The 23,317-nt window shown below is 41.5% G+C and overlaps 1 protein-coding gene across 6 annotated transcripts in view; it reads left to right on the top strand.

Annotated features, from left to right (window-relative positions):
• The window catches only part of TMEM131L (transmembrane 131 like), a 67,109-nt gene that overhangs the window by 7,104 nt on the left and 36,688 nt on the right, over positions 1–23,317 (top strand). For all 6 annotated transcript variants that reach the window (XM_042829692.1, XM_042829696.1, XM_042829689.1 and 3 more), the window contains exons 4-6: positions 20,752–20,823; positions 21,803–21,926; positions 22,421–22,537. In XM_042829692.1, the coding sequence (XP_042685626.1) occupies positions 20,752–20,823; positions 21,803–21,926; positions 22,421–22,537 (313 nt within the window). The remainder of the gene's footprint in view (positions 1–20,751; positions 20,824–21,802; positions 21,927–22,420; positions 22,538–23,317) is intronic.

The following is a 23,317-nucleotide window of genomic DNA, read 5'->3' as shown; positions in this document are numbered from 1 at the left end:
CAAACGTAAGTAGTCTTGGAGTGTTAACGTGTACTAGGAGGATAAGGAGAACTTAAAGCCAAAGACTTCTTATTATGTTGCTGTGGAACAATAAATAGTTCACTTTATTCTTTGAAATCAGATAAATAATAAAAGTGTTAAGAAACGTGGCCTTCAGCTTTGCTGTTTCTATTAGTACCAGGCCTCCTCTATTTCAAGGTGCTGGGTAAATAGTGTTGCAGATTATTTCATTTTTTGAATACACATTTTGTTTCCTCTGAGTGTCCAGATTAAAATGCTTGGACATCTACCAGTGAAACACTTCCTTCCTTTGCTATGCGTTAATGTGGGTACAGCTTTCTGTGCCATGCCAGTCACAAAGATCACAGAACTTAAAATAAACATGTAATGCCACTGTGTTCTGACGGCTGCTGTTAGCCAGAAATGCTTTTCTCGTTTGTCTGCTGTCTTTGCCCTTAGCTGGGGTTTGAGAGTGAGTAGATCTGATAAAACACAAGTGCTACTGGGGTTGGCAGCGGGGGTACACACAGGGATTGGCAGTGATTGGGAAGAAGCATTCCAGCACAGAACAGGTCAGAGTTCCCCCCCTTTGCTGCCTCATCAGGAGCCTTCTTTTCTGAACCCAGCATCAGCATAGGGCTCTTGTGGCGCATTTGTGTGGAGATGACAAAACGGCATGGAAAGAAGATGGGAGTGTTCCTGCTGCCTCTAACAGGTGTTGCTGACAGTTTGTGCTTAGTTACATCCCCTGATTCATATCTGCAGAAGGGCAAAGGAATCATTTTTTCTCCTCTTTGAGAAAAAGAGGGTGGGTGAGGTGAAAGCTGGTATTTTCCCTGCGTGAGTACAGGACCTTCTGTCTTTCTGCTGGGGATTAGTATGGTTTTGATGCATAACTTTTACTACCTGCCTAAACATGCTCTTTTTCTTGAGATGTCATCAGCCTCAAATGCTGTGCTTAAGGTGGTTACTGAGAAATAGGAAAGAGTGATTTGACATTTTGTCGTTCAGATGCTTAAAGACTCTAGTAATTACTCATTTCCAAAAATGAGGGTGTTTTATGGAAATGCAGCTTCTAAGGCTCACTGGTGCATGGATGGAAACATTCCTCTGTCGTCATACTCAAATGCTTGAGGAAACTTGCCTAAACACGTACTCATTTGTGTGCACCTTTCAAACAGTTCTGGCTTGCTGCAGTGTGTAAACACTGATTTATGCCTATAATGAAGGAATGTAATGAAGAAGACCTAGCAAGAATCTGTTGGAAAGGCTAGAACTTGCTAGGTTCTTTCCAGATTAACTTTGATTCCCTTGACTTACGTCACAGTGTGCTGAAGTCATGGGGATTTCCTTTTCTTATAGCAGCAAAACATGAGTGCTCACAGAGTCTCCCATCTCATTGTCTGCCAATGTGCCCTAGGGAAGTCAGCTAAACATGCTGCAGTTCCCCAGAGCACTTGAAGCAAAGGATCTGGAAGCAGCAGTGTGAATGGAAGTTAATGGAAACAGAGAATTCAGAATTTTCCCCAGAGCTGAAGAAAGCTGAATATTCAGCATTTTGGGGTATGAATGAGAAGACCTCTTCCCAAAACGCTGTTTTATTCATTTTTAGATTCTAGGCTAGTGGGCTTGTTAACTTACTTAAAAATGGTAAAGCGTGAACAGTCTGTTGGCCAATTTCCTGCCTGTGTGCATCATGGGGTCTTCCTTTTTGAGCGGTCTTCCTTTGCTGCTGGTTTTTTTTTTTTTTTTTTATGATTGTGCTAGAGGAATGGATGTTGTTGCATCATTTATGCCTTTTCTTTTAGTTTGCTTTTCTCTGCTTTCTGTCTCCCTGGATCAAACTCAACAGCGAGAAATACTGGGCGCCTTGCTGGATGTACTACTTCAAGCCACAGTCTTTGACAGACTGAGTCATGCTTATTTGGTCTAACCTGTTAAAAGAAAACTTCACATTTCTTTTAGTTTTTTCTTACATTTGAAAGTCATTGGTGAAAAGATGCCTTCTGGAAGGGTAACTTTGGTTCAAAATACTAGAAGAGTGTCGCTGATAGGTGTTGACAAAAAAGACTCTCTTCCCCCCGTGCTGAGGAACAGCACAGCTGGGAGTAACAGGATTTGAAGACTAAAGTGCTTTCTTTATTACGCGTACTCTAAAGCAGAATAAGTCAAAAGGCACAGATAAAGGTACAGTACTGCTCACTGATGTGCACAGGTGATTCATTTGAATCGTCTTTCCTCTTCAAGAAAGCAGACACTGAGCTACCAAAAGAAAGAAAGAGTTTTCCAAGGTATGACATTCTTCATTTGTCATTTTGAGGAATTGAGTTTCTAAGCTGAGATAGTAAATAACACTTGCAGTAGTCCAAATAAAGTTGCACTCAGTAAAACAAGCCAAGCAAATGCCTCTGTGTGTGCCTAGTATGCACCATCCACCTCAGGTGGGTTCTTGCCTCCAGAGCTGCAGCAGGCATTCAGCACTTCTACCTCTCCTGATCGTGCAGTGGGATTGCTCCTTCTCTCATGGTTTTTTTTGCTGTACCTGTGCTTTAGATGTGGGGGGAAATGGGAAAGTAAAGATAGCAAAGGAGTAGTGTACTGACACATTGCTGTGTCCTGGCATTGGCCAGCGAGACGTTTAACATTGCGGAGGTGTGATAAAGTTGGTAATCTGGAAGGATTTAAGCTAACAGCTGGGAAGTCCAGGGTGTACTGGTTGTCTGAGACAGCAGTGCAGTCATGGTACATCTGCAAAATGACATGGTCAGCGCTCCTGCAGGTACTTAGCAGGTGAAGGTACTGTGCTTTGTCTGGGAACTAGCATACTTCATGTTGCAAATTTCTGAGTGGCAATTTCTCACTGATGACAATTTCATCCCTTCTGTGGTTCAGAAGCACAGATGAGCTTGGTACTACTATCTGCTAAGTCACTTTGGAAATCTAAAAACTTACCCAGATGACTCATCCTCAAAAAAGCCTATGTTTTGACAGTCCAGTTCTTGGAAAGTAATGGCGTGGAACTGATATAAAGCTTGTGTGCCAGAAATTTGGCTTTGGTGCTCAAGTCAGGAAAAAAAAGTAGTTTAGGATCAACTTAATTTTTTTTTTTTGTACTGAAAACAATGAAGATTGATTTATTTTTTTCTTTATCAAAACAAATAATGGAGTCATGGAATCATAGAATCGCACAGGTTGGAAAACGCCTTCAAGATCATCAAGTGCAATCAAAATTCAAAAAGGCAAGGGGAAAAATTAGTGTCCAAATACAAAGTACTGTTCGATGTGGTATTCTCTTATTAAGCATTTTTACTAAGGTCAAAGTTGAGAAAGTTATTAAAGTGAGGAGCTAAAAAGTCACCTGGGAATGTTGAGGTATGACGTTTAAATGGTTTAAAAGGAACCATCCTAAAACAGTGTTTTCAGCCAAAGCATCAGTCCAGTGCCACTAACCATTTTGGTTCCATTAGGCTTGCTGTTTCCCCCAGTATTTGAAAAAATTGTTGTGGGCTTTTCCTGGAATATATACTTCTGCAGTATGCCCTGAATGGGTGCCTTCACTGAATTGTACCAAAAAAACACTTTGATATTGGTTAATTTTGTTTCTAGTTGATATTTTTGCATTCTGCTTACTACTTCTCCAAATCACCAGGGGACTTGTCATCTTAAGCTTTATTGGGTGCGTGAAGAAATGAATGTTGTGTGATTCCCGCTTCCACTTCTAACAGTTACATCTACCTGCTGTCTTTGCATTCCTCATAGGTAACACAGGGGATCCTGTGAAGCTATAACAATAAATTTTAAAAAAGCTCACTGAAGAAAATTGTGGGAAGGTCAACAAAGTTAAGGAATCTTGCGGACGAAGAAGAAACAAATGGTTTTGGAAGGAACTACTGGCATTACTCCCACTCTCCTAGGTTTCTGTCAGACATGGCTGGGGTGGCATACTGAATTCTTGCTTCTTTAATCTCTTTATCTCCGTTTTATAAGTTTCAATTCATTCGCTGATGAACTTTGCCTTGATGAACTTTGCTTTGTATGCTGTTATGGACAGCTGTGCTCCTTGTGTGTGTTGCTCCTTCCAAAACATGGGTTCTTTTGCAATTGTCGTGCAATGCCATGTAATGTGTGTACATGCAATGCCATGTAAAATGCCATGTAATGAACCAATTGAAGAAGAAATACCATGCTTTGGGTTGTGGAATTCTGTCTTTTTTTAGCTTCTTCCTCATTTCCTCTTGCTGCTTTGTCTCTCCCACAGGTCTTTTCCATACTTCTGGCATTGTTTCTTTCTTCTCATGCTTCCTGTACAGGCCTGGGATGGCTGTAGTTCCAGGCCACGTGGCAAGGCTGCCTTGCCCTCTCTGCTGTCTGTGTGCTGTCCCCTGTCTTTGGCAGCTCTACAAGTCAGATCAGAAGACAACTCTAGTTTCAAAGTACTTCTTTGCCTTAGTATTTGCCAGACTAACATTGGCCTGCCATCATTCTGTTTTCTTCTGCAGCCTCCCCCTCCTGCCCCCTTGCTTTCACACTGTCCACTGCTGAGCAGAATGCTGAAGGTGTGTGTGCATGCCCAAGCCTGGTTGTACACCATTTTTATTTCTTTTAGGCTTTTGCTAAGCTGTACGTAGCCTGTGTTTTGGGATGGAGTCTGCCCCAGATGCACTCTCTTTAGAGCTCAACCAGGCCTTATCTGAGCATATGGAACAAGGGTGCCAGGCCTCCTGCTCTGTTGGTTTTGGCACTGGTGCTGAAGCTGGAAGAAGTGGTGGCATGGGCTGCTGGTGCAGCTGTGCCTGAAAATGTGTGCGTGGATTTGGAATGGCATGCAGCCCCCCTCTGCTGGTGCTCCCCAGTGCTGCTGGGGAACTGAGCTGCCTTCTGCTCCAGCGCAACCTGCCTTGCCATCACTCAGGACAGGAGGGCACTGTGTGCTGGCGGGGGAGAAGAAAGCAAACAGCTGCTGTGGCACATTTGTCGTTGTTGTAGTCATAATCTCAGTGTGGCTTTATCCAGTGTGTAAATTCTGTACTGCAAGTAGTTTGGAGTAAGAACTTTTTACACTTCTACTTTTATATTTTAATACACTTATGATGACTTCACATGCTCATTAATCTGAAGATAATCCTTCTGATTTGTGGACAGCAGGACACAATATACTTAGCTTTATAAGTTTATTATTACTCAATTAGTTTTACTTCCCTAATAGTTGCTATTTAGTTCTCTTTTTTTACAAGAGCTTTATTCTTAGTAGTTGTAATCACACTATTATGCAGTTAAAAGGTAGGCATCTGGAATAATTTACCATTGTCAGCAGTCTCAAAATGGGTACCCTGTAATTATTTGGAGTTTTAGTTCTCCTGCTGTTACAGATTGGGAAATCATTATAAAGCAGGAAAAATAAAGCAGCTTGTTTGGGGATTTGCAGAGTCCACTTTTGAATCATAAGCACCAGCGTGTTGGTTTGATTTCTTTAGCTGACTATAAGGTTACCTGAAATATCTCTGTGTGGCACGGTAACGTGTTGGCAGGCAATGCTGTTACCTTCCTCTCATCTTCCTAGACAGAGGCAAAACAACTCTAGCTTCTAGCACCTCACATATTTTAATTTGATGAGGAAATGTGCCCTGGGAAAGCAGACTTCCCACCCTGGCAGGTGTCTGAGTGGCATGACTTGCAGGTAGTTGGGTGAAGGACCCTTCTTGGTAATTTTGGTATTTGCTGTGCCAGTGTAGGTAGAAACACAGTCAGAAAATCAAAGCAAGTAGCTCATCTGTGCCACTTTTGGTTCAGTCTTGGTTATAAATTCAGACCCAAAGTGATGTAGAAATAAGGCTGCGTTTTCTTTTTTTGTGTGTGTGTCTTGGTATCTTTTAGAAAGTGCAGAGAAATACAATTAGGCAATGAGAACTCGGGGCACTGGTTTTTTTTGGGGGGTGGGGGGGTATACAAAACAGGCTGTTTTCTGGAGAACAACTGGGCCTTGTGTAAGTTTTAAACAAAACAATTTCTCAATCAGAACCAATCACTGTGAAATTTTACTCTCAGAATTGTGAAGGAACATTAGAAAGAATGGAATAGTGTTCCCTGGGAGGATGGTGGGAGATAGCCTTGGTTGTCTTTGTGAACTTGTTGGCTTCTGGTCTGCTATGAGGGATCTGCTGCAGTACCTGTTGAACAGTAGTTGGCTGTTCGCCGTCTCAACCACATGGAAATCCACAGACATCAAATTAAGAAACTTCAAGCCCGGGGTAATAGGTGTTGTTACCATGCTGAAAGCCAACTTTTGCTGTAAAGCTTTATGAAGGAGCTATAACGCCTTGGGAAGAGAAAGGAGCAAGTTAAAATAGTGTAAAATGTTCATTGCTGTTGAAAGTGCAAAGTATCTTATCCGTGATTTGTGGTTTTCTTGCTTTTTGTTTATAAGCTGAACTTTCTGACGTCGTATTTCTTGGTGTTGTGGTGTTTATTCACAACAGCACACTGCTTCAGCAAACGTGAGAAATGCAGAAAACAGCTCGCTGCTTCTTACGCCTAGATTGTTCAGGAACTGTTCTTTCAGACTGTGGGATGGTGACTGTCACAGCAGTGTAGCTGAGCCTTTGTTGTAAGTTACCTCAATTCATTTGCAGTCCTAAAATTTGAAGCTGACTGGGCCCCTGCAAAGGCTTGTACATCAGTGGATTGATAACTTCACCAACTTATACAGGCTAGGAAGACTCTAGGAAGACGGGGGGTTTGGACTCGATGATCTCTGGAGGTCCCTTCCAACCCCTGCAATTCTGTGACTCTCAGAAACCTGAATGACATGTGTAAAGAAGGTGACCTTTAGTCAAAACTGATCTGACATTCTTATGTACATTCTCAGTATTTCTTTTTTTGTAGGTAGATCATTTGCCCCCCCGCTACTGTAATGTTTCTCTCTGGGAACTAGTAATTTTCTTAGAGGGAATGAAGAGTAGTCTCTTCTTTATGTATCTCAGCAACCTTGTGTCAATAATAAGGTTACCTTTGAACTGAAATGGGTAGACAGTCTCAGCTTTGCAAAGTGGACAAAGCAGTAATAGGTGAGCAGTTCATGTTCTGCTTTTTTTTTTTTTATTCTCTCCTACTTTCTGCCTTATTGGTAGCACATGTATATTTATTTTGAGTGAGACTTTCCCAGCTGTTTTTCAATCTTCTGTGAATGCTTATGCATAAGCTAGCAGAAAGTTAATAGTTTTTCCTGTTTTACTGTCCTTTATTTCTCTTTATGCCTTTTGAATGCTGTCGTGTTCCTGCAGTACAGTTTCCCTCCTGATTTACAAGGGCTCTTCTTCTTTTGCCAGAGGCTCCAAAGTGGGATTGTTCTTAATAGTCTCAGACTTACAGTAGCTTTAGAGACCAGTTTTGAGTCTTTTCAAACATCTGCGATCAACTCCTGCAAAGTTATTTAAAAGCTGACATTGTTTGGCAAGCAGTGGATCCAAATGGTAATGCTTCAAAGAATTTAGGTTTGTTGGTGTGCTGAGGTCTTGACCTTTTCTATTAAGCTGCTTCATTTGTTTCTGCAGTTTCTGGTTATAAGTCAAGAAACGGCCACCTGGCATCCTGCTTCCCCTGGTGCTCTGGCCTCTGTGAGCAGCTTTGAAGCATTTCTTCATGGGCAGCAGATGGGCTTTGGGATGGGATTGGGCAACTCCATACAGTGCTAGAGATGTAGGTACTTGTTTCTTATTAGTGAGAACAGAAATGAGTTTGGCAGTCATGTATCAATGCAAAGTTAGCCCATGTGCAAATTAGTGTATGGACTTGAATGCAGTTCCTTGGTATTTAGGACATGGGTCCTTGCCTGAGCAGTGAGTCTGGAATACCTTTAGAACAAGGAGAGACTTTGGAGACTTATTTAACTCCAAGCAAGTAGGCTGTGTGATGTGTTTAGCAGTGGAGAAAGGAAAAAACAGATGTGTGCTTGTTTTTGTGTTCAGGGTCCTCTGCATGGGGTCTGAGATGTGGAGATTCCTGTGTTCTACAGTGCCTTTCAACTCCATAGCCACATAGTGCTCTTTGATAGAAGATGTCATTCCCACAAGCAATTGCCAAGACCTGTGCACTTTTGAAGGCTCTCAAATCTCACTTTTTTTTGTCAAGCCTCTTATACTCAAAGTACCCACGGTCTCAAGGATTTCCACGATGGGACCACTCAGAAGCCATTGTCACATTCTGTAATCTGAGTGCTTTATGAGCAAATGGGATCTCTGTATGCATCTCACTCAGTTTGAAGACCTTCAGCAGTTGTTAGTGCACAATCAAGCTGAGTCTGGAGAGGGTTGTGGCATAAATGACAAAACAGATTGATTTTTATTGGAGAATTACTTGTCATGATAGGGTACTTTTCTTTGGTAGTAAATTCATTAAAAATGTTTATTATGTGTGGTAGAAAATAAAACAGTAATTTTGAAGTTCATGTATTGTGCTTGCCTGATTTGCTGCTAAGCCACTGCTTAGAATATGAAGGTGTGCTTTGCATGAGACGTAGGAGCTGTGGATGCTAGATGTCCCTCTGACAGATCAGGTTGTGTTTGCTGGGATTAGTGCAAAAATTACTGTGCTGTTTGCTCTCTACTTGAAAAGTGGAACAGTCTGATGAGACACAGCGGTGATCATGCAGTACTGATCAGAATAAAAAGTTTTGTCTGCAGATGTTTTCTGCATTGAATCGCATTGTCTTACTGATTGAAGTTGTGACTTGACATTTTGACATTTTGCAGTTAAGGGCTGTACAATAGACATACTGCCAAAAAAAGGTAAAGACCTGAACAGAGCAAGAATGAAGGTGCTAACTCAATAAGCATAAACATGTAATTCCTGTATTTTTTTTATGGGATTGGAACAGTAACATGTTGCAATGCCCTTAGGAAGTGCAATACCATAGAGCATTTTGCAGCTTCTTTTCATGTTGTGGCTTTAACGTGCTCATTTTGTTTTTGTGCTTGCTCGCCTGTTAGTGCTTTGTGCCATGTGCATCGTTGATTTGTGTCTAAATTTTGATTCCTGGCAGCTGGAGGAGTGTGGGGATTTGAAGGGCCTGTGCTTGACCTACTCCTTGACCCGTGCTTTATGTTCTTTGTTGCTGTTAACTGCCTTTCTTCAATAGTTATTGTCCCACTTCTGTCCTGATGTGCTCCCTCTTTTATTCACAGCCTTTGCTGCAAGCAGCTGCCTGCAGCCCACGAGGTGCCTGCTGTCTGCTTAGGTATTTCTGTGGCCTGCTGGTGACCTACTTTCTGGGGCATTTAAATTCTCCTTCTGAAAAGGGGGCATTGCTGCCCTTTGTGAGTGGTCCCAGTGTTGCTGGGATAATGTGTCTGGTCCTCCAGATTCATGTAGACACTCTCAAACAATCACCAGTGCGCTCCTCCATCCCCACATTTTCAGGCTCGCTTGGTGTTTTTCATCTTGTAAGCTGTTAATGCCTTCTGCTGAATTTTGCAAACTGTGGAATGGTAAGGTCAATAAATAAATAAATGTGGTAATAGCTACAATTCCGTGTATTGTCTACTGCTCACCATAGGCTGGGGCAGCGCCTCACGCTTCCTGATTTTTCTCTAACCTTTTGCCACTGTTCTGACAAAAGCTGTGTCTTCCAGCCATCAAAGATTGTTCTTCTGAAGTTCTGTTGTTCCGTGTGTTTGGAGTTCCCACATGGGACTGTGCAGAGAAGGGAGCAGCTGGTGAAGGTGACCTTGGACTCCAGAGGAGTCCTTGGTCTGCAAGTAGCAGCCGTCCATGACATGGAGAGCTTGGGAAGCCCCAGCTTAAATAGATCAGTTTTTGAAGAGCGCAGAAGCGAAGAGCATCACTTATTAAGTGAATGCACATTTCTGTTTTATGAGGGTCATTAAGATGCAAAGCTTTACAGATCTTTGTCCTCAGAGCCACATGTGAAAATGCTGTGCCTACAGAGGCTTGTTCCTTTTCCCTTTCTTCTTAATGACCATGGGGAGTTAAAAGCAATGGATTGACATTTTAACTTGGTGAACTCTGGTTAGCTCCTTGGTTTTGAAATAAAGGAGGAAATAATAGAATCTAGAGGAGGTAAAGTCTTAATATAGTACTTAATTGCAGTATTTTTTGAACTGATGCAAAATAACGAAAGCTGACTTCCTGCTGTTTTTTTTTTTTCCTCTCCAACTCATTTTTCTCCCTTTTCTTACCCACTAGCTAACGTACCCAAGGAAGCAGACGGGGCTCCGGGTGCCTGTTGGTTGGGCATCAGAGCCCACATGCCAGCTGTAACATAGAGGAGTTTTTTGGCGGTGGACGTTCTGTTAATTAATCTGTGGAACAGAGAGTGTTTCACATGGTTCTACTTTATTTAATAGTAGGAAGTTGCAGTGTTGTTTACACCAGAAGAAACTGGCATATAGTCTGCTTTGCATTGGCTTCAACACATTCCAGATATTTTGTAGGGGGACCCGATTTCTGCAATAAGCTTTCTAACTACTAATCTTAGTAATGCCAAAATTTTTGAGATGTTGCCAATTTGGATCTTCTAGTATAATTTTTTTTTCATATTGTCTGTGTTTTATTTTTTAACAACACACTTTAATAGAGCATAAATATTTGCTAGTGCTGAGGAGCAGGCCACAGATAGACCAAGAATGCTTCTTTTTATTAATAGCACTATATGGTGGAAGTGGTATTTCATTTTGCATGCCTGACCAAGAGTGCTGGTGATATGAGACAGATGCACAAGCTGGGTATTTTGGAAGGTACAGCAAGGGGAATTCTGCAGGCTGTCCTCGTGATGCCATGGTCAGAATGTGGAAATGATCTGATGTTGTGGGGACTTTCCCCCTTTTTCTGTCCACAGATAGGGATGTGCTTGGAAATGTAACCAGTGTTGTGTATGGGGAGCTGGTTCTCGTTTCAATAAACATTTAGATATACTAATGGTTTTTACTAATGGGGGAATGGTTTAATGGGGAAATATTGGTAGTAGGTTGATGGTTGGTCTGGACGGCCTTGGAGGTCTTTTCCAGTTTTCCAACCTTGGTGACTCTGTGGGAAGGAAAAGCTTCTACTGGATGGTTGGTGTAGGTGGCTGGAGTATTGTAGCGTATGGATGGAGATGAAAATGCCTAGGTGCAGTGAGTTAATAAAACATGAATAAATGGTAAGTCTTCAATGTTTTTGTAAGAAAAAAGTTCAGTATTTCTGTAGAAAATACATGTCCTGTATCAATATATTCAGTATTATGTGTTGACTCCATCAGATGGCAGACAGTCTGGTAGGCTACTGCTGAAGGATGAAAAACTTTGTGGAATGACACTGAAGCAAGGAGAGGAGGAGCAAAAAGGGTATGCTGCATCCTGGCTGGGAGGAGGTAGAACCAAGAGCAGGGTGATGCTCTTATGAGATGGAGAGGAAGTGATTTGGGGATAAAGCTGCTTTTTCTGTGATGCTGTTTGGTTACTGGCTGGTGCTTATCTTTTGCTTTCCCCCATGATGTTTCAAAGTGGCCCTAGGGTGGGAGTGCAGTGTTTGTCCCTTGCTCCTGGAGCCTGCTGCAAGCGTAGGAAGATTGTGTTGCAATTTCACGGTGGCATCGTGCTTTAAAGTACCTTAAAGAAAAGTGAAGCCTTTCTCTTTTCCTTTCTTTCTCCTTTTAAATTGTATTTCCATGGTTGTATGATACAGCTTGTGAAAATGCTATTTGGTGACATGAAAAATTAGAGATTCTTGGGAAGCCAGTGTGTATTGTTCAAATTCTGGATAGCTCCCGCATACCTGAGAAAGTCTTGCATGAAGTTTCCTCTGCTGGGGGAGAGAATTAAGACTTCTAATAAGTGTGGCAATCAACAGCAGCTCTGACCTTTTACCCTGTAAAATTAAAATTATGATAAGTGAGAGCTGGGCTTGGTGTGTTGATCCAGCAGCAGAAGTTTGGTGAAAGGATTTTGAAAGAAGATCAATTGTTATTTATTTTCATAGAATCATAGAATGGCTTGAGTTGGAAGAGACCTTGAAGATCATCTATTTTCTAGACCCTGGGAACTTACTATGCTTAAAGCTCTATGCTTAAAGGTAGCTTTTTGTTTAAAGATTAGGGCTGAAATTGACAAAAGAGAAAACAGACGGTCCAGGCTGATGTTTCCCACTCTGTTGTCAGAGCTAGATTATGCAGCTTTATATGGCATGTGAGCTTAATGATGTCATGGCTTCTCTGGAGGGACAGACACTATCAGTTGCACTGTCCATGCTAAAGAGAGTAAATTAGAAGCAGGTTTTCATTTATTTATTTAAGTCTTAGATATGAGTCTTCTTTCTTTTGTTTAGTTACCTTTTTAGCCATTGTTATTTTCTGTTTTGGGGAGGGTTTTAATGCTTCCCAGATGCAGTGTAAAGGCTTCTTATTGGCCTTAAGATCTGTCCTACAAATCTTATCTGTCTTAAAAGCCTGTACTCGTTCATTGCAAGAGGAAATCAGAAGACTTGGATTAATAAGGAAACAGCAAGAGTTGACTATTGTAGGAAGATAAGCGCTCTTAATTATTAAGCAGGTCAAACTTACCGGGAGCCACAGAGCTCTTTTGTGCATCTTACTGAACTGTTCTGACTTAAAATGTTTTTGGTCAAGTTGGAAATTTTTTTTGGCTGCAGCTGTAAATAGAAAAGGGAAATAGTTGGCTGCAATGATTTTTGACAAGAATGTAACTTCCTATTACTCTGAGCTTTGCAGCCCCTTTGGGTTTTCTGTCAATTACCTCCTGTGTTCTCAGGCTAGAGCAAGATGTGCCTTGCGGGATATGTGTTGCATTGCTCTCACTTGTGAAAATGAAACGTTTGAAGTAGCATTGCTACTGAACTGACAGAAACTGGCCCTGAACCTTAGGAGCTTTTTGAGTAAGGTTGTGGTTGATGAAGTGATTTTTATTTAATTCACCAAAAACAGAATGGCGGTTGATACATTGAAAGGCTGGTTTTATTTGGATTGGAATCTCTTCTCTACTGTTTTGGTCCTCCTTAATGTTAATTTTTGAGTTTCAAAATCTCTCCTGTTGCAGGCATTCTGCAGAAACAGCAAGTGAATGCGTTGCTAATTTTAAAGAAATCAGTTTAATTGAGGCTGGTATGATAGAATTGGTACTTTATTTTCTTGGTTCTTTGTCATTGTTAGATTCCTGATTATATTGGTACAGGTTGATACCTAAAAGCAGTATAAATCACTAACACCTTTTGCCACATTACTGTTTGAATGGCATAATTGAATACTTTGCTACGGGGCATGCAAAAGTTTATGAAAAGAAATTTACCTTCCTTGTCCTTAGGTGCAGTGTAGGTGAGTATATGGTGAACTTTTTGCCTTTCTTAAGATTGTTTTATTCTCCTCCTTCACAAGAGTGTGCTGTAAAATCTGATTACTTTCAGTGAGGCACTTTGAGATCTGGGTAGAGAACGGTTATCTAAACGTTGTGATGCTCCAGTGCAAGACTTAGAGCTCGGGTCATGCTTGGCCTGAGAAGACTCTGTGTTGTCACTGCAAAAGCCCATTCCCTTTCTCTAGGTACTTTTTTCAGGTTACAGGCTCTGGGTTGGAGCTTGGATAAACAGTGATTATAAGAGGCCCATAGCTCCTGTTAGAACAGTTTTGAGCTGTGAGGGGTCAGCACTCTTCAAAAAGATGTCTGTTTTCATCTGTAGACTAGACCAGGGTGCTTCCAGGTCAGTTTTTCTTAATACTCTTGTATATCTGATTTAAGTTAACATCTTAAAAATTATGTGATCTTAGTGTTAGGTTTTTGAAGAACAAACCAGGGCTCTGCAAGCAGTTTTAGGTTTTTGAAGGCTTTGGCAACGTTACTTGAGGAAGGGGGCAAAAAGCATGAAGTTGGCTAAAAGTCTCTGAGGTTTGAAAAACAATACCAACTGACTTGTGTGCCTTTGGGATTTGTGCTTTTATTTCACTCTCATGGAGTAGAAGCATTCATAAAAAGAGCTGAACAACAATATTTTCTCATAACTCCCAAGTTCCAGCACCTAGTGATTCAGGATAGAACAGTGAGAGTGCCATGGCTTCTGAGGGAGCCACTGATTCGTTAGGCAAGTGATTCTAAATAAAAGTAAATGTGATAGATTTGGTGATAATAAAACAGATTACAAAGAAAGAGGAAAAAAAAGGTGAATTACAGGCTTTATTTCAGATAGTTGTCATCCTCATAGGTACTTAGAGGTGATTCTCTGTACTGTTGCAAAAATGAAGAGGCAATTGTTTCACTGTAAGAAAGAAAAAGGAGAATGGAGGTAGTAGGGGCCTGCCCAGATTTGCCCAGCCTGCTTTGCTGATAGCGATGGAGATGCTTCCAAGGAAAATGTTTGATGTGCATTTGAACAAGTGGGCCCAGGCTGAACATCCAAAACAAATAACTAATGGTGTATCTCTGCCTGAATAAAACAGTACTTTGTGTGTGTGTGTCGCCGCAAGTCACAGGTTTGATCTAGGCCAGTGGTGCCTGAGTACCTGATTTGCACAGCCCATATGCTCTCTGTGTGTAAGAGTGACTGAACCATGCCCACAGCTGGAGGAGCCTCTGCAGTGCCCTCCCAGGCCTCTGCTTGGGGGCTTTCAGGACTTTTTCTGCCCTCTGTTTTTTATAATCGCTTGGGAAGCCTCGCTTAATGAAGCAGCATGAAGGTGTTGTTAATGCTCTCGGTGTGGCACTACGCTTCCTTTTTGTCAGAATCCCTGTTCTTAGTTTGATGTTGTTGAAGCAGGCTGTCCAAGATGCCTAAAAAATACAGGCTGCATCTGGAGCATCTCTAGAGAGCTTTGGTTGTTGCTTGAAATCTGGGTGGCTGAGGGATTTTGAAAGAAGATGTTTCAGAAAACAATTTCAAATAAACCGAAGTCATTGTGAATTCATTTCTTAATGTAGTACAGATTTCAGTTGTTTCAGAAATTGAGGATTGATTTATGGGAGGGAGTAATTTCATTCTGTTGTTAAACGTGCTTTATTGTGCTGCTGCTCAAATATAAACCATGCAGGCATCTGGAGGAGAGAACATTTTCTTTCCATCAAGATATCTATTACAGCATCTTGCATCTAACTGTTCTCTTCTGGAGTTCTTCAGGGCTCTTATGGTAATTTTTATCACACTGCATTTGTTGTCTTTGGGTGTTTTTCAAGGAGTCTATCTAGGTGTGAGGAGAAAAAAAAAGTAAATCTATGTTCTAATATTTACATCCCGTTGTGAGCACTTTCCTGACGATTACAAATTTAATGCAGTTATGGTTTTGTACTAAGTGAAAATAAAGCACTGCTGGCCTGGATGGCTACTCTCAATAGTTCTTATATAAACCTTCTTGCAGAGTTATATAGGAAAGGACTAGGTGGTGAGGTGAGCAAAAGTTGCCTGGTAGAGCTATGACTGGTTGTGGAAGCCTGGAGACGAGGAGCTTGGCTTCACTCAGCTGGCTGGAGGGAAAAAAAAAAAAAAGGTTGCTTGAGCCAGCTGCCCCCTGAAGTCATGACTCCCACCATAAATCACAGGGTTTACTTTTGGAGAGAAATTGTCTTGTCCACTGATTTATCAGTGATTAGCTCTCCTTGCCTATTTTTAGCCAAAAGATCCAAGATAGCAGGCATGCAGGCAGAGCAGTTTTACAGTGGTAATGCTGTGTTGGCATCTGTGCTGGGGTGTGCTCCCTGGTGTCTGTAAAGCAGCACTCTTTTCCCACAGGCAGTGGTGCACTCTCACAAAGCCTATGAAGGAATCCTGGTGACGAATCGCCTGTCCCCAGGCGTGTGGAGAGAGGCAGTGAGTCAGTCCTTCCCCTCTTCCCTCAACAGTGCAGCACTAAGAATAGCAGAGGCTTTTTGCCTTCTAAGTTTTCAGTGCTTGAAACCCTTATTTTTCTTCTTTTACCTGCTGAACTTTTTTTTAATTTTTAATAAATCACCCGTGGCTTGTGGGGTGCTGGGTAACCTAGGTCTGTACAACTGGGGAAGAGATGACTGAAGGGGGATCTGATCAGTGTTCATCAATGTCTAAGAGGAGGTGGGAGGCAAATGGGTGAAACCAGGCTCTTCTCAGTGGTGCATAGCAATAGGACAAGGACTAATGGCCTAAAACTTAAACACAGGAAGTTCCATACTAACATGCAGAAGAACTTTTTAATGGTATGGATGGCAGAGCACTGGAATGGGTTGCCCAAAGATGTTGTGGAGTCTCCTTCTGTAGAGAGCCTCATCTGGATGCCTACCTTGTGCAACTTGGTCTAGGGAGCCTGCTTTGGCAGGTGGGTTGGACTTGATGATCTCTTGAGGTCCCTTCCACCCCCTGCTATTCTATGATTCTGTGACTAGGTGACCTGATAAACAGAGCTTTGCTCCTGGTTTGCAGAAGACTTTAGTTCAGCTGCTGCTGGGATCTGTTACCATATCTGCGTTAATTTCTCCTTAATAAATGCATTCATCAGAATAGTTTTCGTGTTAGCAATATTCAACAGTGCTGACAATACCTGGGTTCTGTTAATGTGTCCATCTCCTTCGTGTGCTTTTTGTTTATCAGGAGTAGTCTGGGGGATGAATCTGAAATCGATCCGTAAATGTTTTTTTAATTTTTGTTTCTCTGTTTCAGTTTACATATATGAATTGTACTTTCCTCTACAGTATACATGCTTTTGTATCTCAGAGCCTCATCCCTGTGGATTGTAGAATTCATACACTGAGCATATGAAGTGCCAAAATGCCAAACATAAAAAGTCAGATTACAATTCTGTGAATATAATGGAAGCAAACAAACAAAAAACGAACAAAAGAAGCCAACAACCATTACACTGTCTATCAGCATCACTTGAAGAGGACCTCTTGCATGTTAAGGAATCCTGACCCTTTTGTCTGCTGCTTCCCATAACTGCATGGATAAAAAAGCACAATTAAATGCCCTCTTTGTTTTTTCTCTATCTGTGGTCAACAAAGGGCATGAGAGAGGGTAGGAAGGGCTACTTTTCACAAGTGATGTTTTTCCCAACTACAGGTGTTGCTGTATGAATTATCAGATAACAGGCATCCTAATTGTAGAATCTGAAGTTATCAGCTAAAGAAAGAAGGATAACAGGAAGGTTTAGAGGAATTGATGGGAGAAAAAATCCTTGCAGTGAGCTCTGAACTTCAGCTCAGCTGCCATTTGTCCTGCAGGTTGCTGGGGGTTCATATATGTCTATGTTTATCTGCATTTATGTGTGTGTGTATATACATATATAAGATGGATTGACTCTTCTGATGTTTTCTAAAAGAAGACAATTTCTTCAGAGTAGACTTGGTCTCCTGTTTGCAGTTTTATGGGAACACTTTTCTTGTGTTCAGTGAAGTATAAATAATACCTCACTGGAACAAAATTTCCTTTTCTGTTCAATATGGGTGAAGGATGGGTAGAAAACCTGTTTGCTTATTTGGAGGAAATGTTTGTGAGTAGTATGTATTACATATAAACCCTCATTTTGGGGACTGCAAGTAAAAAGTTGTGCTGATCTGGTTGTCTACTGATCTTCTCTAGTAGTAGCAAAGAGTAACAAAACTTAAAGAAGGAAGGTCAAAACACTTTCAGCTGCTATCTAGCAGCACTTCATGCACATGTGTGATTAGCATCGCTGTGTTGGAAGCCCTGGGCTAGTCCCATCAACAGAACAACATGTCCCCCAAACCTTATGAAACACCAGCACTGTGTCCCTCTGATGTCCTGTTCCCCACATGTGAACACCTACAGGAATTCTTAGCAGAGGGAATGGGATGCCCTAAGGTCTTACAGCTTGCTGAACAGTCATTGTGAAGGTAGCTGTCAGGCATTCCTTTCCCCTCTTCCATTTTTCTCCTGTTTCCCTCCAGTTTGGACTGTTTGTCCCCTGAGATTTCAGAATTTGAAAGATGGTGCTCTGTCGGTCAGCCTGAGAAATGGGAGAGGAGTGGAACCTGGCTTTGCTAAACTGGATGGTGGTGGAAAAGCAATGAGGTAGAAACCCTATCTCCACATTAGGGAGTAGTTTCAAGACTTCCATTCTTAGGCTGATATTTGTGGGTTGTTCTCCCAGGCCTGTTATTTTCTCGTGAAAGTATGTACTTTTTTGGGCACACAGTCTGCAGCCAACAGGTTTTTTGGCATAATTTGAAGTGAATCCATTTGTGAGATTAGGTTTGTTTGTTTATTTTAAAGTAAGTGTTCTGTTTTACAAGTGACTTCAGTTTTTAAGCCTCTTAACATATCTGTCTTTGAAACATTCTTCTGTGTCAAATGCACTGCTGAGATCTGGTTGGCAGCCTCGGTTGGTTGGGGTTGGTACATGAGAGTGTCCTGCTCATTTGGAGAGATGTGGTAGCAGAGTTGTGCTTCTGGTGTTGATGGACCAGCCCCTTTCTCTTTATAGCAGAGGGTTTGGGTGTGATAGGTAGAATGGCCGCCTGCCCTTTTCCCCTATTCCATCCCAACGTCGTGTCAAAAGAAAATCAAACCTTCAAAAGCAGTAGGTTTTTCCTTGTGTAGGCTGTGCTGTTTAGTGCGCACGGCTCTCCAGTTATTTTCTGGCACCGCTTCCTGGGTGCTGATGGGCACTGCAGGTGCTGGGAGCCGGCTGCCAGGCTGGACTGTGAGCAGCGGGAGGAATGTAGCTGCTCTGCTTTTGGGGCCAGCTGGGGGCACATAGAGGCCTCTCAGGATGCAGGGCAGAAGCAGCTGCCGTCCCATCCCCTGGGCTGTGGGGTTCTGTGGGCAGAGGTGCTCAGCAGCTCTGTATCAGCAGTGTGTGCTGTAGTAAGACTGGGCCCAGAGTGCTCCCGGCTTCCACTGAGGCTTGAGCACAGCCCTTCTAGGTCCAGGCTGCCATTTCCAGAACAAACGGGGTGTCAGTCCTGAGGTGCTGCTGCTGCTGTCACAGGGCTTCTCTTGTTCTCTGATCAGGGAAGGGGTGGCTGTTACAGCTGTCCGAACCGCAATTCAGTGCTTTTTACAAACTAGGATATCCCTAGTTCAGTGGGATGCAGCTTCCTGTATCCCTGCTGCACTGGGTGCCTATTATAGGGTTAGGAAGTAAGGATGAGAGCTGGTGCTGCAGGAATTTCGAAGGAGACAGATTAGTAAGTTACAGAACGCTTGGCTTCTTGACCTACTTCTTGGAGGGGTTCTAAGTGGGAAGAGATACTACAGCAATACCCGTGGGATATGAGAAACATGAGAAGTGGTGATGGGGTTTAAGATGGTACTATAGTACATAAACCACGTAGCTTACTTTTATTTTGTTGTTTATGTTTGTGCATATTAAGAGTCCTTCAATTTTCATTTTTAAGAAATACGTTTTACCTCTGACATTTTGGGCTTTTGCTGTAGAAGCGATTTTGGTTTGTCTGCTTGCAACAGAAGCACTCTGACTTTTGTGCTAGGCATGTCCCTGAAGCTGATTTCTGGGGGAGAGTGGGAGGCACTGTGGTGCTGTGGTATCTCTGGACGTGGTGCAGGCACTGGCTAGGGCACAAACAGGGTGTCCGGGAAGAGACTTGACCTTTCACCTTGGTTTTGGGGTTCTGCATCATCTGATCCTTTGTTATTTTCAGCAACACTCCAGAAGTATCACCTGGGTATATATAACATTCCTACTGCTTCAACAGCAAGGGAGTTTGCTCCCTCTTGGGAGAAACATTAGGAGAATGATGATCTTAGGAGTAATAAACCAGATTTTTTCCTGACGGGTAATGAATTATGATGGCTCTATTGGTTTGGAATACAACAGAATTATGTGAGTACTTTAATAGATAAAAGGTGCAATATTACAGAAGCATTTTTAATCTGGCGACCAATTAACTGTACTACTGCTTGTAATGCAGAGCACCTGGATGACTAATGGTACCACAGCCCTTCTCTCCTACCTCACACTTATCCTTGCTGGGTTGCTGATTAGCATCACTCAGTAATGATAAAGCTGGCTCTGGCTAGGATCCATAAAGATTCTGTGGATCTTTATGGATCTTCTAGGGAAGTTTTTAACAGCATAAAACTGGGTTCGTAGCTGTAATGAGCAGGGCTGGGCCTGTTCACCGCTTGGTGAGAAAGTGAAGATATGCTAGGACTTCTGTCTGCATTACCGAGCATCAGCTCGTGTTGAAATAAGGTGAAAAGGTGCTAGAATTGACAAACTTCACTGTAGATTTTCCAAGGGAAAAGGAACGATGATGATGACATGCATGTTTCCGCGTATTTCTTACTCTCTTCTGCATATAAGAAATGAGTTGGATTTTGTATTAAAGCCAGTTAGGAAAGGTCTTCTTTTGGTATTGGATTTTCACAAGCTGCTGTTTGCTTTTCTACATGCATGTCTCTGCTCTGCTGGTACAAGTGCTTCTCTGATTAAACCATGGGTCTGTTCCATGCTGATACAGTTTTCATTTCTCAGGACTCTTTTATATGGATTCTCCTCTGTAGTTCGCTGCCCAGGCTCAAATACAGGTGCCTCACCGTGACTGAAGAAATGCAAGAAAGGGAGGCTGTTTGATCCAGCAGTGCCTCTGGAGTGAAATGTGTATCAAGCTCAGCTTGTATTAGTATGGGCTTTCCAGTATGTGCTGTTTTACCTTTTTAAAAGGTTGCTCTCATGTCAGGTAGAGGAGTGTATGAAAAGGTTTGGAAATAGTGTTTAGCATCGCCAGTAACATATCTTCTTTCTCTGCTGTGAGTAGTGTTGTGACCTCTAAATACTAATTGTAGCTTCTTGTCTCCTTTTTTCAGTTTCTCAGCAAAAATGCCTCCAAATGGGAAGGCCCTACACTTTCACCCTTCAGTTCTGCATTTTGGAATGCAGTGAGTATCTTCCACTACTGTTATTTCAATTAAGTGGGGAGGAACAGCTTTGCTAGGCTACCTTTAGGTTGAGGCCATCAGTGAAGATCATTCCATTCTCTGAAGAAAAAAAAGAAGAAAAGAGGGATAGTAAGCAATTGCCATGGAGTTGGAATTATGTTTTGCACCTTGCTATACTTTATAATGAAAAATCAATGTGGTTATAGAAAGCAGGAAAAGGGAGCAGGGAGCTGTAACACATGCTGGGTAGATACAGAACAGCCTTCTCAGGTGATTCCGCAAGATGGTTCTGATTTCTTCCCCATTCCATTGTTCATTTCTTGATAAGTTCTCGTTCTAAATGTGGGAGAGTTTGTTGCTTCCTTTGACTTTCAAAAATAAAATCAGAAAACCTCAGGCTAAACATTCTGGTGGAAAATATAATGGTTTCTTAGCTCTCTTTTAGAAGAAAGTTTTAAGAATTTCTTAAACGACAATTGGTATTCCATCAATAAACAAACAAACAAAAAAAAAAGCAGGGTTCCCTTGTGAAAGGAATTTTCCGGAGAATGTGCTGTGTGTGTGTGTAAGTTGTTTTTAGGATATATTAACTCACACACTAGCCTTAAGATATCTTTGTTTTAACTGACAGAAGATGACTGGTTGATTTGTATTTTTGCTTAAATAAAAGATTTTTGTCTATTAATAGTTGGGTTGGATTTTTTCTTCCCTTCCCTCCCCCTCAAAATCAAACAAACAAACAAAAAAACTCTGTATTTTGAGTTGATGATTAACTTTGGCTGGGTGCACCAGTTGCATCCTAGTGTTAGCTACTGGTCTTTGTATGTTAGAGGATGGAATTTGCTTGTTTTCAAAAAATAGTTGCGACTAGAAAATTGTTTCATATCAACATGTTTCACTGTGATTTGTTTGGATGCCTTTTGTGCATGTTCTAAACTTAAAAATGTGAATAACTGCCTTCTCTTTTCTCCCCTTTTAGATTACTGGGATTGCCAAGAGCTAAAATGCTGCATGCCTACAATCCTAGTAGAGATAGGGAAGTTGTAGTGAATTCAGTGTTTACAGCTTCTAGGCAGTTTCATGTGTCTCCTGTACATAGCCGGGTGAGTGTTGATGTACTTTTGGAAAATACGTAATGGCCAGCCTTCATGCTTCCTTGGGCCTGAACTTTTAATTACATGTTTTCTTTTTGTGCCTTTTTTTTTTTTTTTTTTTTTTCTAGGACCTCCAATTTTTTTCTGGCTTTGCTAGCACTTTTCTGCTCATTTTTACTGAGACTGGTGAGGGAGAAGACATTCAAAACTTACAGTACAAAATGTGTTTTACAGTAATCCAGAAAGAAAATAACTGTTCAGCATTAAATTGACTTCAAGTCTCATTCTGTTACATGCAGCATTATGCAGTCATCCACAAGTATGTGGGTGTTTATTGGTGTTCATTGTTGTATTGATAGAGTTGAGAGATATGGGCAGGTGAAACTTTAGTGCTGAGGTTGGGACCTACAGATGCAGCTGTGTGTGTGGGAATGTCTGTGGGTGAGTAGTGGGTGTTCTAACGAACTGCACTGAGCAAGCTGCCTTCTTTGTGGTCTCTGTAGGTGATTCCAGCTATGGGAAAAACTTCATTCAGAGTGCTTTTTCTGCCAACAGAAGAAGGCAATATTGAAAGCTCGTTATTTATAAATACCTCATCTCATGGAGTACTTTCATATCAGGTAACTTCGCTTATTTTTCACTTGAGTTTTGAATTTGTGTTTTTAAAAGTTGTATTCATACATTTTGAACTTAAGAACAACAAAAAAAAAACCAACTTCAAATGTGTGTTGAATTCCTGATACCAGTCAAGTGAAATACTGTTTACAGTTCATCCCTTTTATCAGATCTTGCTGATCTCATGATTCCTTGTACAAGTATGCATTTCAAATCACAACTGCTAGTAGGGCTACCTGTGGTAGTAGGTATATTTGTATTTGTTTGTGTGTACTTTGAGTGTTAGGGTCCTGTCACTGCTACTCGGCTCTGTCATAATATTGCAGTCCTGAATGAACTGTTCTGGAATTTGTATTTATCACGGTGGAAAAAAAACCCACCAGGGCATTTAAGAAGTGTCTGAGGTGATCTTCAGCTTTTTTTATGTTTGCAGGTTTTTTATGTGTATGCAGGTTTTTATGTAAATACGCTGGAGATGCAACGTGAGGTGAAAGCTTAAGGGCATTATAATGTGAAAATGGAAGTAGTGAGTTTTGAATGGAAGCTGTTTGCTACCTGATTAACCAGAGAAGTATAAAGTTGCTAGGTGTTAAGATTTTTATAAGGGATATTATACATTCCAAATTTTTTTTTACTTTCATTTATTTAAATGAAATAAAAAGTAAGTAAAATAAAAAGTCTGAATTCAAGTCCGATGACTTAAAAACAATGCCAACTTTCATCAACCATTCTGTTATTCCACTCTCATAGTGAATTAGAAAACAAAGCTCCTTATAAGGAAGCAG

Source organism: Centrocercus urophasianus, unplaced genomic scaffold, assembly GCF_019232065.1.
Source record: "Centrocercus urophasianus isolate 14NV4802_14NV808 unplaced genomic scaffold, USGS_Curo_1.0 seq_32, whole genome shotgun sequence".
Lineage (NCBI taxonomy): Eukaryota > Metazoa > Chordata > Aves > Galliformes > Phasianidae > Centrocercus > Centrocercus urophasianus.
This window is presented reverse-complemented; position numbering and strand designations above follow the sequence as displayed.